The 15452-nt window shown below is 41.4% G+C and overlaps 2 protein-coding genes across 5 annotated transcripts in view; one reads left to right on the top strand and one right to left on the bottom strand.

Annotated features, from left to right (window-relative positions):
- Positions 1–11806, top strand: part of Fam13c (family with sequence similarity 13 member C) — a 95290-nt gene extending 83484 nt beyond the window's left edge. For 2 of the 3 annotated variants that reach the window (XM_038342830.1, XM_038342828.1), the window contains 4 exons: positions 4657–4752; positions 6036–6232; positions 7479–7580; positions 10247–11806. In XM_038342830.1, the coding sequence (XP_038198758.1) occupies positions 4657–4752; positions 6036–6232; positions 7479–7580; positions 10247–10370 (519 nt within the window). In that variant the 3' untranslated portion in view covers positions 10371–11806. The remainder of the gene's footprint in view (positions 1–4656; positions 4753–6035; positions 6233–7478; positions 7581–10246) is intronic. The other variant, XM_038342829.1, reaches the window with a different exon arrangement.
- Phyhipl (phytanoyl-CoA 2-hydroxylase interacting protein like) overlaps positions 11552–15452 on the bottom strand; it is a 36974-nt gene continuing 33073 nt past the window's right edge. For both annotated transcript variants that reach the window (XM_038342832.1, XM_038342831.1), the window contains exon 5: positions 11552–12782. In XM_038342832.1, the coding sequence (XP_038198760.1) occupies positions 12248–12782 (535 nt within the window). In that variant the 3' untranslated portion in view covers positions 11552–12247. The remainder of the gene's footprint in view (positions 12783–15452) is intronic.

Below are 15452 nucleotides of genomic sequence, written 5' to 3' on the forward strand. Positions count from 1 at the left end.
CCCTCCTCAATCCATCACATTTCTTGCACAGAAGGACTATCAATTGTTCATAGCATCATGGTGTCTATCCATAATAGGTACTGAATGTACGTCTGCTGAGCAAATGGATGACATTTGACTCTGGAAGGAAGTCTTGTTGAGAAGTGTGATCACTTTCCCTATTCTGCCATGCATGACCTGGTCTTAATAAGGCGGGACTACTAACCAGCTCCCAGAAGGCCTATATGTCCCTTGGTAGTGTTTCACTCTGGGACTTGTGTTCTGCAAGCGCACATAGGACCAGAGTCACCTCCCTCATCCTTTCCCCTTTACATGTGAAAAAGAACCAATGTGTTCTGAGTCATAAAGGGAAGTCAGGGGTGGTTGTGTCACGGGCTGGTATGTTGCGCTTCCCATATGGCTAGCCTATCCGTCCACCCTGCCCCCCAACATTATAGACTTTGACGATAGCCAGTGGATAACTTCTGTGAACACGTGCACACTGAGGTTTCCCAGCCACTAGGATTTCCAAGAGACTTGGTTGTATTTTATAGTTATCTTGTCCATATCTATATAAACATCTTGGTCCGTGTCAACATCCCAATGGATGATTGATCAACATCCTCTGACTATACTTACCTCCGAATAGTTTACTTGGCTATTAATTAATCAATGGATTAATCCATTGATGAGGCCATTACCCTCACGATCCAGTCACCTCTCAACAGAGCCACCAGCTGGGAACCAAGACACAACACACGAGCCTTTTTGGAGGGACACTTTATATCCAAACCATAATAGTAGATGACTGGTGGACAGTTACACATTTCCAAAAAAGATCTAAATGATTGTTCTATGAGTTCAGGTAAATCAAGACAGAGTAGGTATGTCTCAACCTTCCTCCTGCTTCAACCCTTTAATATAGTTCTCATGCTGTGGCAGCCCACCCAACCATCATGTTATTTTCATTGCTACTTTAGCACTAATTTTGCTACTAATTTTGTTAGGAATCATAATGTCAATATTTTTGGAGATGGAGGTTTACCACATGGGTCACGACCCACCTGAGTGTTTAGAAGTTATCCTTGCATAAATGGCAAAATTCTTTTATTTTAAGCAAAATATCTATTGAGTGGCTTAGTGACTGTCAGAAGCCACTACAAACAGACCTAAGAGCTCTACAACAGAGCCAGGGCCTTTTAGATGGGGGCTGTCCGTAGTGGGATGTGCAGGCTTTGATACCATATTCCGGTACTTCTCCAGAGAAGTGTAACCAGAGGGAGGCATAGGGTGGGCATAGAGTGGTTATCAACAATGAGTTCAGAGACCATGGCAGAACTATAGCATTTAGCCAGTTCCCTGCTTCTTCAACAACCAGCGGCATGTCAGCTCATCTTGCCAAGTGCAGGTTCTTAAAGCTTGAGTGGACAGATAACTTTCCTCTGGTCTTGCCGTACACCTAAACCACATTAACTATTCAAATTTCCGTGGCGAGTGATTCTCCCCTCCTCCCAGACGTCAGGGGAATTTCTTGCCTTGGTGTTACAGTCAGAGCTCATACGGAAGCTGGGAACCCCTACAGCATAGCCTGGTTAGTTCAGATATTGTCACTCAGCCATTTTCTTCCCACTTTAGGATTAATTTTTTTTTAAAGAGCTAATCACTGGAAACAAACCTACTTTCTGTTTCTACTTCTGCATGTTGCTGGCTACCTATACTCCAAAAATGTGCTATCTTTTTATTTTAGTTATGTACTAAAGGAGCCACAATGAGTAAAATATGGCTGGTAGTTACTGTTGTCCACATAAAGTAGCTAGAGAGAGCTGTCAAGGGCGATGAGCATTGCTGTCCAGTTCAGTATGCACAGATAAACCCCAAAGGTTTATCCCTCCCTCGCTCTTCAGTTAAATGGAAGAGGAAGTTAAGAAAGCGAGAACTCGAACAAACATAATTTGGTCGGATGTGTTGGCAGCTAGCTCTCTCTGCCATGCTAAAAAATTCTTTACTTCCTATGCGGCTCCCATCCTTAGGGGTGGCATTGCATCCCGAGAAGTTAGCATTTCAAACTGTCACAAAGTGGCCAGCCCAGATGTTTTCTCTCTGACCCTGGTCAGGAGGTTTTTTAGGAAAACTCGAGCAGATTTATCCATCTGTTTGTTTCTTTCCCCATAGAACAGCTGTCGTGATCTCTTTCTCAGAAAAGCACAGCAACTTGAAATACAATCATCCCCCCCCCCCCCCCCTTCATCCCCACAAATGAGCTTTCTCTCAAGGTGTTAAGTGAAAAACTGACATTTTCCTCTCTGGATAGGGAGGGACAGAAAACAATTGTTATTATTATTATTATTATTATTATTATTATTTTAGTTTTAGGAATCAAGGACCTTCAACATTCTCCATGTGTGTCTGAGGCCCACATGAGGGCTGGCATCACATGCTCATTTCTCTTTGGGGATTAATCAGCAATGATCCCAGGAGTAATAGCACTGGCATGAAGAGGACTTGAGTTGATTGTACGCGCACTGCAATTTTCATCTAGTATCTGGGCGGGTCATTTTCTAAAGCAGCGTTCTCATTCTTGATGATTTTTGTTTATCAAAGTATTTAAAACATTTATTTATTTTTTATTTTTAAACTTTTTTATTAATCATAATAAAACATTTTATTTTTAATGAAAATAGTTCCCCAATCTCAGTTCCTTCCACGATGTCCCTGCCTCTCTCCTGCTCCCTCTGAATCTCACGATCTCTTTTTCTTTAGTTAACACACACACCCGCATACGCATGCATACACACACGCATACACAAATACAATACGCCAAGTCCATTTAGTGTTGCTTATATGCATGTTTTTAGGGCCGACCACTTGGCCAGTTAGGGGGCCCATCCCGGGAGCAGACTAATTCTCTCTCAATATTTGTTAATCGCCTATAGCTCTATCTTGGGGTGGAGCCATATGAGATTCCCCTCATCCATGCTGGCCTATCTACAAGTGTCACCACTGTCTAGGTCTTGTTTAGGCAGCCATATTGTTGAGACTTCCCGGATGCAGCTTCCACCTTTTATCTAGAAGATAGGATTTGGCAGCAGATGTCCTGATCGTTTTTCCCTTCTAGGATTCTCTTAGAGTCTGGGGAATAGAGTAGGTAGAAAAACCACAATCAAATTTCAAAAGAGACCAGTGTTTAAGTACATTGTTTTGTCGGTGGATATCTGTGAGGTTGAGGCCAGCCTGGTCTACAGAGTAAGTTCCAGGACAGCCAAAGTTGTTACACAGAGAAACCCTGTCTTGAAAAGCAAAGCAGAGAGAGAGAGAGAGAGAGAGAGAGAGAGAGAGAGAGAGAGAGAGAGAGAGAGAGAGAGAGAGAGAGAGAGAGAGAGAGAGAGGGAGATTACTAATAAGTAGGGTTCTTTTCACTTATAAACTTAACAGTCAGGATAGGATTGTGGCAGATAATGGTGAGAAACTAAATATGTTGTGGTATCTCGGGCCTCAATAAGTTTTTATTTGGGCAGGTAAGACTAACAAAGAAAAGTTAAGGTCCAGATAGCAGAACAGAAAGGTTCGTAGAAAAGGAGGATCAGCATGGATCAATGTGGTTTGTAGCTGCCATGGGTATGGAATATCAAAAGTGTCACCGGGGAGCTATTTTGTCTCAAGTCTCAGGAAGATCTGGAAGGCAGATAGATCTATTTAGCCTGTTGTCGTGTGTACTTCCATAAAAGACCCACGAGTGACTGTGGTGAATTTTCCCCTGCAGTCCCCTGCCCTGATGAGTATCAATCATTGGCTGAAACTGGAGGGATAGCTGTACGTAATGGGTGTGTGTATAGCAGAGGAATACACGGGACAGTATGCATATGTGGGGCTGGGGTTGGGGGACTAGGAAGAAGATGGGTTTGGCCACTTTGGATAGATATGTGGATAAGCAGTAGAGAGAGACATTGAATTTTTGTGTGAACCGTGACCTGCTCCCGTGGTGTGTAGGGCTGAGTTCTGTAGCATATGGGCACAGAAGGCATTAGTACACTAAGAGGTTTGGCACTGTTGAGATTGGAACTTCAGTGAGCCAATTAAAAATACTTGTCTGTCTTTGGAGCAGTGTGGAAGGAACTCTAAAACTCTAACCCCTTTGTTGTGTGGGTAGGAAACTCAAAATATTTTATCTCAATACACTCAAGTTTTTATGAGAACTAACTAGTAAGACAGTATACATTCTTTGTGTGTAATAATGGAGGCCTGGACATAGCTGGTATTTGTGAATGTAACCACAAATGTTCATATAGCATAGATGTTTGGAAGAAAAAGTGATAGGTCTTGGTTTTCACCTTTAACCCACTGCTTATGTTTTGCAGACTTGTTCACAAAGCCTTATGGCCCAATTTTCTATACTCACCCCATTCTTTATGGGATTTTTTTCTAGCCACCCTCCCTCCAAAATGTGACTTCCTTTTTACTCATTGCTGTTTAAGTATTGGGATACTATGGGGTTTCAAAACATGACTTTTGGGGACAGGGGAGAGCTGCTGGAATGTTGTCTTAGGGAATGGACTGTAGCTCGGTGGTAGAGTGCTTGTCTAGCTTGCCCAGGTTCTGGGATGGATCCCCAACACATGGTGGGTGCAGGGAGAATATTGTCCGATAAAAGAATACAGATTTAATTTTATGTTTTTTCAGGTAACTAAGCAAGACAAGAACCTCATAAAGCCTCTGTATGACCGATGCAGGATTATCAAACAAATCTTGTCAACACCGTCCCTGATCCCAACGATTGTAAGTAAAGATGGCTGCATGATTTAGAAACCTTGATTGGCACCTTGTACCTATGCTGTTTAGCACTAGGTCATAGCAGCACAAATGTTACCGAGTGGCCTCCCTAGCTGTGTATACTATGACCCCACAAGCTTCTGTCATCTTCCCTAGCCCAGTACTGTGCTTAACAGTGATCTAGCAGGAACTGCTATGAACTAGAGCATACCAAACTGGCATGCTTGGGGCCACTCTGAACATAATTTCATTTCTTTGCCTTTCTTTTGGGTGAGCAGGAAAACACAATGGGTTTCAGTGCAGCACTATTAATTTTTAACATAGCTAGACAAGACAGAATGTCTCCGTTCTTGTGTGTGGTGGTTAATAAAACTGGCAGTACATTCTTTGAAATATGGAGACATTCTTTTGGTTCCGTCTGATTGCACTATACTAGATATAAGCAAATTTATCTCAATAAAAAGAAGTACTGAAACGGAAGCTATTTTTTAAAAATAAATTTATAGGCAGACAGAAACGCCACATGTCCACTCCATCAGTTTCCAGCTACTCAAGGTATCAGTATAAAAAGCAGCAAATATGAGTTTAAGTAAATAGATATGAATTTGAATCTACTTAAGTATGTTTATAATTCTGTGTTTTAAAGGATGTTAGGAGAACAATAAATTCTGTCTAAAATGTTCCCTTTGAGGAGGAAGAATAATTTAAAGGGGAATATGGGGAATATGACTCTTACATTTCAAAAAAACCTTTTTTTTTTTTTTTTTTTTTTTTTTTGCTGTTAAATTACCAGAAAAGTTAAGGAGAGTAACTTACAGCTTCTTTGGCCGTCTAAAAGGCCTCTCTAAACTTGAGCATCCTTACCATCCTCTGTATTGAGTGTGGCCTGCTCTGGCTCCGAGGGAACAATTTTTGGATAAGGTGTCTGTAGTGCATTTTGCTTTAGCTTGTATTTCTGCTGTGAAGCTGGAGTACAGGAGGTCTGGGGGAAGGGAGGATCCACTTGACTACACATTGCAACCTGGGCCGTATCCCAAATGCCTGTCTGTCTTCCTTGGACCAGCAAATATAGACAAACTTGGGAAGCACTGTAGCTTAGGTTGTTAACGAAAATGAGCAAGAGCTCTTGATAGTTTTTATTCCAATTCTCAGCAGCCTTATGGGCTGCTGGCTTGTAGGCTTGTCTACTGGCTGTAGGCTTGTCTACTGGCTTGTAGGGTCTTGCAGTCCTCTTCAATGCTCAAGAGACATGTAACACTCTGTGACTATTTGACTCTGCTTGTGACAAGCAGGAGGAAGAGGACTCTGATGAGGACTGTCCACAGAGAAGCCAACAACCTGCTTTACCAGATCCAGTGTCCCGCCTTCCTGTTGGTGATCACCTCACTTACTCTGAGACAGAGCCTATGAGAACCCTCCTACCAGATGAAAAGAAAGAAGGGAAGCAACCAGCTCTCTCCATGTCCAACTTACACGAGGCCACTATGTGAGTGAGCAGCCTGGGCGTGGCCTCTCAAAACCCCTGGCTTGAGTACCTTGCCTGCACATTAACAATTCAACATCTGTTCAGGGCCTAAACTGTGCTCTCCCGCAGAGAAGAGACCTGAAAGTGGCTTAACTGGAAACTTCAGAAGGCAAAGCTGTAAAGAGCCACAGTAAAGCCCTACACATGTCATAAGTATTGATGTGCAATTACTTTGATCCTACTTTTCTGTTGTATCTTGGCACTAGTAACCCTTGTAACCCTTAGCCGTGTCAAAGGAGATCTGGTCTTTGAATATTGGACCCAAAGGAGTAAGATCTTTTTGGGTCAACTGTGGCCAGAGCCTTTCTTTTCTTTCCTTTCTTATTACATTCAGAAGACATAGTGTTGCAGATGGGGAATGACTTTGGCCACCAGTCAGTGAGTGAGTCTTTTGTCTTGGAATGACTCTCAGTCAGGAGATGTCTGGACTTGCCTTACTATTCCCGTTATCCAGTGGTTGGCTTATGTTTTGATCATGTGGCCTTTTTGGTTTGCATGTAACGTCCCACACCATGAGGTCTTCTTTAACATGCTTATATGTGTGTCCCAAATGGAGGTGAGGTAAAACCGAGGACAATGCGCAATGTTTAGCTTGTTGGGAAAAGAGAATATATCTTTCTTTCTTCTCTCATTCTCTCCAGCCTTTGGGTGGTCGTTGTAAAGAAGTCATTTCTAAATTTAGGTTGGGTGGGGGCATTTTTGAAATTGATAGACTTGACTTATAGAAAATGCCTGTCTATAACTTCAGTGTTCAGTCTCTGAAAGGATGGGTGGATTCTACCATGAAGTGGAGTGTCAGCCATTCCCTGGGTTCAGTTTCATTCCCAAGGGCTTTGTCCTTCTCCCCTCGCTCTAAGGACATAGTATTTTCCCTCTTGTCTTTATAGACATTGGTGTGGATCCCTTAGATGCCGTCTCTGTCCTATCATCTTCTCACCTCACCGTAACTGTCAACCATTTTTCACAGCAGATGTAGCACACCGTCCTTTCTCTGTGCCAGTGACACTGTTCATGTCAGGGAATCCTAGGCTTATGAGCTGCGTCTGCACTGAGGCCACGTTTACAGCGTGGGCCACGCTTACTCAGAAAGGTCTTCCGTGGTCACTCCCCAGTCAGTCTGTGCCCAGTTTGCTGATCTAATGCAGGCATGATCACTCAGCCAGGCTGGTGCTCAGTAGTAATGGCAATTGTGTTTCACCGGACACAGGCCAGTCCTTCTTGACCATCTCCGGGAGACCAGGGCTGACAAGAAGAGGCTACGGAAAGCCCTGCGAGAATTTGAAGAGCAGTTTTTCAAACAGACAGGAAGGTAAGTGTGAGCAGAGTGTTTTTTTTTTTTTTTTTATGCCAGTATTTCCTAAAGAACTACAGTTCAGAATGAACTCTGCTTTTGTACGAGAGGGATAAGATGTCGGTCCTAGCCGAAGACCGTGTTTTCGCCAATGCAGTACCCCATGGTAACACTGTGAGGGATGCTTTCTGGGGTGTCGATGTTAATAGCTGCCAGGTGCTAGCATCAGTCTTTGCAAAGTGACAACCGAACTCTGAAAATGCTTTAATGTCTGAAATTCATCCCAGCTGCCGAAATTAACTAAGCTTAAAATGTACTCGATTTTTAGCCCTTGCTCTTAGATTTTTAGTTCTATGAGTTATTCTCGAAGTATTACATGAATGCTTTCCTTTAATGTCCCCTATAAACTTCACCACCCACCTCTGTTTTATTCCAGGGTTAAGTCAAAAGTTCATAGCTATTTTTCTCTCCCTGAAATATTTAGTTGGACCATCTGTCTTCCTATGATTTTCTGTCTCCATCCAGCTGTTACTATACCCTCTTTAATTTCCTGTAATTTTCAGTGTTACCAACAAAACTGTATATGTAGTCAGGTAAGGAATGTTAGTGTCTTTTGGAGGAGAGTCAACGTACTTAGCTGTCCTTAGTCTCTGTTTACACAAATGAGGTGAGATTCTCTGTCTTCTTGGATAAGTTAGGAAGCCATGTCTGTGTAGTGTCATGGGGCATTAGTCTTCAACACCCCATCCTCCGCCAGGTGTTCCCAACCTGCCACAACTGCTAGAAGATTGCAGTGCAAATGGCCCAACAACAACAACAACATAAACAAGTAAAACTACATAATATCCTGTGTAATGTCAAAAGGTTGGGCGTTCTTACAAGCATATAACTCTCCCAAAGTCACAGAGCTTCCAAGTGGCAGAGCTGAGCTGGGAGGTTCTTCCTACTAACCACACCAGCTTGGGCATGCTTTCCCAACTGCCTTTCATTCGTGCCTTGCTGTCATTTCCTGTCAGCCCACAGTCTGCTGTGAGGGTGTGGTACTGTGCTAAAGCACTTTGGGACATCCACGCTTAGCCTGCCTGCATCATTGTCCGTGAGAGCTTTTCTGTTTTCCAGGGCTATTCGTTAGCAATGGGCTTACTAGGTGAGAAACTGGTAGGTCTACAAAGTAACAGGCTGACTAGGTGCTTTGAGTTCATATGTGACTTACATTAAAGTTATCTTTAAAATTATTCGGTTGGAATTTTTTATTCTGTTAAATATTAGAGTTGGTTTCAGGATTTTAAATCTCAGCACACAGTGCATAAAAAATAAGTTGCTTAGGTTTTAGACACATACAGTCTTCTCATTACTTTCAGTTGCCTGAAGAAATTACATTTTTACCCTTTTGAACACAGGAGTCTGCCTTAGAGTATGAGAGGTTGGTAGTCCTGCCTGTAGGATCTATCAGTAGTAGTATTTGACATGCCTTTTAGCATCATGGTGGCTTAATTGTTCTGACTGTTCTTGGTAATAGTCATTGATTGTGTGTATATAAAAATCTATTCATCAGTATATATATCTAAGAAGAAATTTGCAGAAGAACATGATTGCAATTTAGTCATGACTTAACTGCATTCAAGGAACAGCTTGTTTTACTGTACTTATAGTTCCTAAGCCTACGTTAGATGTGTCTATGCTTGCTTGCTCCATGTGAAGTAATGTGCCCTCTTGTGGTGATACGTCATTTAATAGAAGTATGCTCATTTATTAAAACTGAAACTCAACCAGTTGAATGGCAAGGAAATAGACTGTTACTGCTAAGATTTAACCACCGATAAAGCTAAAATGACCATGGGAATGGATTTTCTCTACATTTAGAAAGACTGTAAACATTCATAATAATAGAACACGAGCACACAGTAGACTGTGCATGTACCGAAGTTATGCACTGGTACACAGCCCAGTCTTTCAATTGGTGTGCAGAAAGATATTGCAATTTAAACTGCATATGTGTTCATATGTGTGGAGGCCAGAGGACAACCTGGGGTTGTCCTAAGGATCAAAACTTGTGGGTCCTAAGGATAGAACTCAGGCCATCAGGTTTGGTAGCAGCACCTTTACCCTCTGAGCCATCTGACTGGCCCCCATTTTGACTATGTAGACTCGTGGACTCCGTCTGTCAAGGAGAAGCTCAGAAGCTCTGTGCACAGCAGCAGAAACAGAGTTAACTGCTGGGAAACATTTCAAGCTTATAAGATGGCCTCTGAAGGGTTTTGTCACTATAAATGTATGGATTATTTGTGCAATCAAATATCTGCAGTATTATCGGGATGTTATTTTTTAAAATTTTCACTGTAAGAGCCGAACATTTTGCACAGGCATGGAACTCTGACAAGAAAGAGGATGAACAGAAAAGGGATTCCACAGACGGGGGCTCTGGCCTGTGCCTTTTCACCTGTGCCGTTGTTCTGTGCCTGAGCATGGGAACTCATGTTTGCAACAACACACTGGCAAAGGGTAGTGTTAGTTAAAGACATGGAGCAGAGATTGAGGCTAAAAGGATGTAATGAAGGCATGCACACACACACATATGCACACGCATGCACCATGTGGACATTACAGTCCCCTGTCAGTTACAAAAGGACCTTTAATGACCTGGCTCATGTATCTACTAAAAGACTGTATCTTCTTTTCTGCAGAAGTCCACAGAAGGAAGACAGGATGCCAATGGCGGATGAGTACTATGAATACAAGCACATAAAAGCCAAACTGAGACTGTTGGAGGTCCTCATCAGCAAGCAGGACGTGGCCAAAACTATTTGAGGTTTGGCTCTGATCAGTTCCACCCAAGATAAAGTCAAGTTTATTTTCCTCTATTGTTCTTGCTAAGTAGTTTTGATGTACTGAAAACTGAGCACTTTAGAGATAGTATTAGCTGTTTTTACAAAGGAAGAGCTAGTGTTATCATACACGAGAAGGGATTTAAATAGGGAAATAGTAGGTAATATTGGGATCGGTAAAAACATTCACCCTACTCCACACAAAACTGAAATCCACAGTCAAATGTAATTGTCTCAAAAAAAAAAAAAATCTAGTATCTTGTCAAACCTAAAATAACACATAGGCAGAATACCTGCTAGGGAAGGTTTATTCGTGCCCAAGGATTGACCTCATTGATGTATGGAAGAGAACAGGGTTTAAATTGACTGTGAGACAAGGAAAACTTCTGCTCTTCATCCAGGGAGAAAAACAGCTGTTAAGAAGGTCATTTAAATGAGACAACATTCACTACCTTGTCCTGTGTGTCTGTAGGCGTTCTAAACACCCTAAAGTACACCCGACTGTGTCACTAATCTCTTACTTCTCCATGAAACTAGTGCATTATCTGATCTGTTATTTGAACACTTACATTTCTGGTTACCAAAGTTCATTTGGATGGCATGTACTTTGTGAATTATCTTTGTCTATAACTGACAAATGTTTATATTAAAATAAAATATTAAAAATTTAAAGTAGGTATTTTGGATAGGTGTGTCTGCAGTATAATAACTCAATGTGACCATAGTATTATTGCTAATTTTCTTGTTTCCTACACTAAGATTATATAACTATTTTTCCATTGGAAATATGCATCTTTCTTAATGTTCCAAGGTCTGTACTTTATAAAGTGAAACAGCTTTCTTGAGTTGCACTCATTCTGCACAGGGTCAAAAGCTTGGATATCACCAAGACACCTTTTATTTGCTTTTTAGTGATCTAGCTTTTTCTCCATTCATTTAAAACACATTTATTGGTTTTTGTAAAATCAAGTAACAGACATTTTCTCACTTTCAACTTTGTTCCTATTTCTGTTTTCTGTATTTTTAAGCATGGTGTTGAAGAAACTCAGATTTTTATATTGCTTGGGCAGAAAAAGATACTGATTCCAGAAGCAGACTAATCAGAGGCATATTGTTTTCTCTGTAGTCACCTGATGTTTTAAATCTTTGATGAATCAGAGTAACGACCTTCATAAATTTGTTTAATTGAAGTCATCTACTTGTAACAGGACAGATACACAACTATTTAAGGTTTACAAATTACATCTTTGATAAGGGAAATGGTTTCGTGAGATGTATACAATTGCTATTAAAATGTAACTATATTCTATATGATTGTAAATATTTTATACAACATACAAATAAAATATTTTTCTATTATATTTATTATGTTGAAGCACAGTAACTTTCCTGTTAGCTAATATAAATAACATAAATAACACTGTCAAACAACAAGGTGGAAGTGCTGACAATCTAGGCTTTAAGATTTAACTCATGCTGCAATTACACCCTTTCATGCGGTTTGGAGTTATCCCAATATTTATTCAGTAGATTAAATGGATGCATATTTAAACACCATTTAGAAGCCATTATTTTGTACTTTGCTAAAGCGGTCTATATAGCTGTCTTGTTATGTTTGGCATAAAGGAAACATAAAAGCATTGCAGCATCTAGGCAAACAAAGTGTCAGGACAACTTGGGGACATCCTTGGAAGTGGTGGACAGGGTGGGCAAGAAGAGACACAGAAAGGCTCTGAATGATAGTTTGCTTTTTGTGACAGCGGCATATGCATGCTTCAGTGGGACATCTGGTGATGAAAATGAACAACGGAGGGCAATGCTCCTATGGGAAGACAGGGCAGGGAGGGTGCGAAAGTGGCGTTAACGTCCAACACTGATGTTACAGGTTTTGCAGCTGGGGTCTTTCTTTGCATTTGCAGTAGACAAACTCATGAGCTGATGACCAGTGATTTCTGCCACGGTGCCCAGAGAAAGAGCCACGGGGTCAGTGTAAATGACTTCTAAAATGACATCCTGGGCGTGGTGGTACACCAGCACCCCATCTTCTTCTGTACAGGTCAAAAACTTATTATCCTTGGAATTGAGTTGAGGAAGGCGCTGCTTACAAAATTCATCTCCTGGTGATCCCACAGGGGCAATGACAAGGATCACATAATGATAAGCAGTGTACATACAGTAGAAGTCCCCAAAGTATAAGTTAGTATTGGGGTTGAAAAGTTTTTCTGCTGCAATCTCAAACCTGTATCTTCCATACGGTGAATCCTGGGGTGGCTTCCCTGTGTTGAACTCAGTGCTGCAGCTGAAGAAGATGCCTTCTAATTTTCCACTGATGGGTGAGCCGTGGCTGCCACTGTTATCCTTGACGGAAGGCTGCATAGCATTCCCATGGTGTTCTCTGCGGGAGAAAGGAAATGCCACTGCTCAGTACAATAGTGGGAAATTTACTCATTTACAGATTTGGATAGCACAAAAATCTCTTCCTACTGTTAAAGGCTTGGATGGCCAGGCTTTCACCAGACCAAGGGTAATATATCCTTTGACAGTACTTACCAGAGCCTTGGACCTAAGATAAATATGATCTATAAGCCCTGGAGGTCTTTAACAATAAAATAAATTTCCTGGACTTAGTGAAAAACTGAACTGCAATTAGAAATCTTACAGGAGAAACTAGCTCCATTTGGACTTCATGGGATTCATAAGAGAAAACTACTCAGTATTGAATATATGAACACTGCTAAGTAGAACTTGGTTTAAATGTGTGCTATCTACGAAGGACTGTCCATCCTGTCTGGTGACCCTAGAACTGGGCTGCTGCCGCCATGGACCGAGGCATCTCTTAACGTTCATCCTCAGACACTGCTTCTGTCTACTGCTGCTGGGTGGGTGACGGAACTACCTTCCGTTCTCAAGAAGAGTAAAACTGCATCTTGATATTTGCAGGTTGCTTTAGTGTCTTATTAGTAGCTCAACTCCGTTTACACTTTCATAAATGGAAGTCTCATTGAGTTCTCTCCAGAATTCCCCAGTGCTTCTTTTTCTTGCTGGATGCCTACCAGCATGTTAAAGAATAGAAAGTCCAAGGTAGTACTCTGGTAAGGAAGGTTTTTTTGTTTTTTTGTTTGTTTTACCTACTACCATAGTTAGAACAGCAGCAGGCCTCAGAATCCTCTACCTGACAATTATCCAATGGAGCTTGTTAAAAATATAGGTTCAAGGAAACATGAGGTCACAGGGAGGCTTCGTGAGAAACAGTGGGCTGTCCAGGAGCAAAGACTGTATTTTCTCCAACTCCAATTGTTATCTTCTTCATTCAGTTTTCAGGAGTTTCTGATGCTCCTTGGAATAAATTTCTTCAGAACTTAAACCATTTGGGGGTTTCTCAGATAAAATTCATAGGCATATGCTACTTATGAAATTTTAAACTATTTCAGCTCCATGAATCTCAGCCCCACCTTCCTGTCCTTTCTGGATCTCTGAGAACTTGATCTAGATGCTGTGTTCCATATAGTCATGGTATCTGACAATCCTTATTTTCATGTCTTTCTCAGTTTGGGTAGTTTCTATTTGCTCTTCAAGTTTACTGATATTTTTTCCTCTTGTCCTGCTTCAGTCCACCCATTGCTATTTTATATTCCTACTGTTACTCTGTCTCACAAACTGTGTTTAAATCAGTTCTAAAAACATTGGTTCTTCATGTTGCTTTGTGCATTTTTGTTCCCAGTGTGTTTTCAATTGCCTATCAAAAGTTTTCTATGGCCGAGCGGTGGTGGCGCACGCCTTTAATCCCAGCACTTGGGAGGCAGAGGCAGGCGGATCTCTGAGTTCGAGGCCAGCCTGGTCTACAAGAGCTAGTTCCAGGACAGGCTCTAGAAACTACAGGGAAACCCTGTCTCAAAAAACCAAAAAAAAAAAAAAAAAAAGTTTTCTATGTGTATTTTCTATAAGTTAGAGCTGTGTTGGTCTTCAGTATTCCTTCCTTGTCCAGGTTCTATGTTTACTGATTATTGGTGTAAGACTCTGGGTCTGATTTAAATCCAATATTTCAGTAGGCACCTCTGACTATATACTAGAGAGGGTCATTTTATTATTATTAGATAAGGATGGATATCTAAATTCTCCTTTAGGTATCCAGTAACATTAAGGTGAGAATTCAAGTTTCCACTGGACTCAGCCAACACAGTCTGGCTGGGACAGATCATTCTCTCCAGTTGTCTTCAGTAACACAGAACTGTAAGCCTCACCCCCTATAGTCGGTGGCAGGAAGCTCAGGCTCCTGACTCAGTAATTCAGCATTCTTTGAACCACTCTAGCAGGAGATCAGGTAGAGTAATTACAAGGGTGGAAAAACACCACTGGCCTCTGCTGATAGCATGTGACTGATTCCCACACACCCATGGCTTTGGCTGAAAGTAGATGCAGTAGTTTTCTCCTGGTCCATTAGGTAAAGGGCCAGGCCTTTTGTGCTTGTGATCAGCGCCATGGGCATTTCTAGGTTGCCAGTTTCTTTAGCACACAGTCTAGCACATACGGGGTAAATGGAGACACAGAGAACTAACCCTGTATTTTTTCAGGGTTTTTAGTTGAGCCAAGTTCCACTTTCTACCTTTCATTTCATAGTCTTGTATTTTATACAAAAAATTTGAGGATTTTAAATTATACTTGGAAGAAGGAACAGGAAAGCCTTTATTTTATTTTGGCTCTTCAAAATGGATACACCTCACTTCACTCTCCTATAAACCCCAGGTACTTATGTGCCCCATGAGTACATTTCCATGGAATAATAAAAGTAGGGAACATACGGAGAACTTGAAGCTTTGAAATGTGTCTTACTTACAGTGACAGAACCCAACTAAGAGGACAAATGGTTTGGCAGCAAAAGTACAGGAATTGCTACACTGGTCTACCAAGCACAGGGGAGTCTTGAAAAACACAATCAGGTAGGGAGACACCCAAGGTAACTAGTGAACAGAAACAAGGACAAGGGAGCAAGAGGTTTTCATTCAAAGTAAGGGCATGCTCATTTAGTGTTATTTATTTTTTTTAGACGAGACCAAAATTAGTTCAG

Source organism: Arvicola amphibius, chromosome 9 (assembly GCF_903992535.2).
Source record: "Arvicola amphibius chromosome 9, mArvAmp1.2, whole genome shotgun sequence".
In the NCBI taxonomy this organism is placed as follows: domain Eukaryota; kingdom Metazoa; phylum Chordata; class Mammalia; order Rodentia; family Cricetidae; genus Arvicola; species Arvicola amphibius.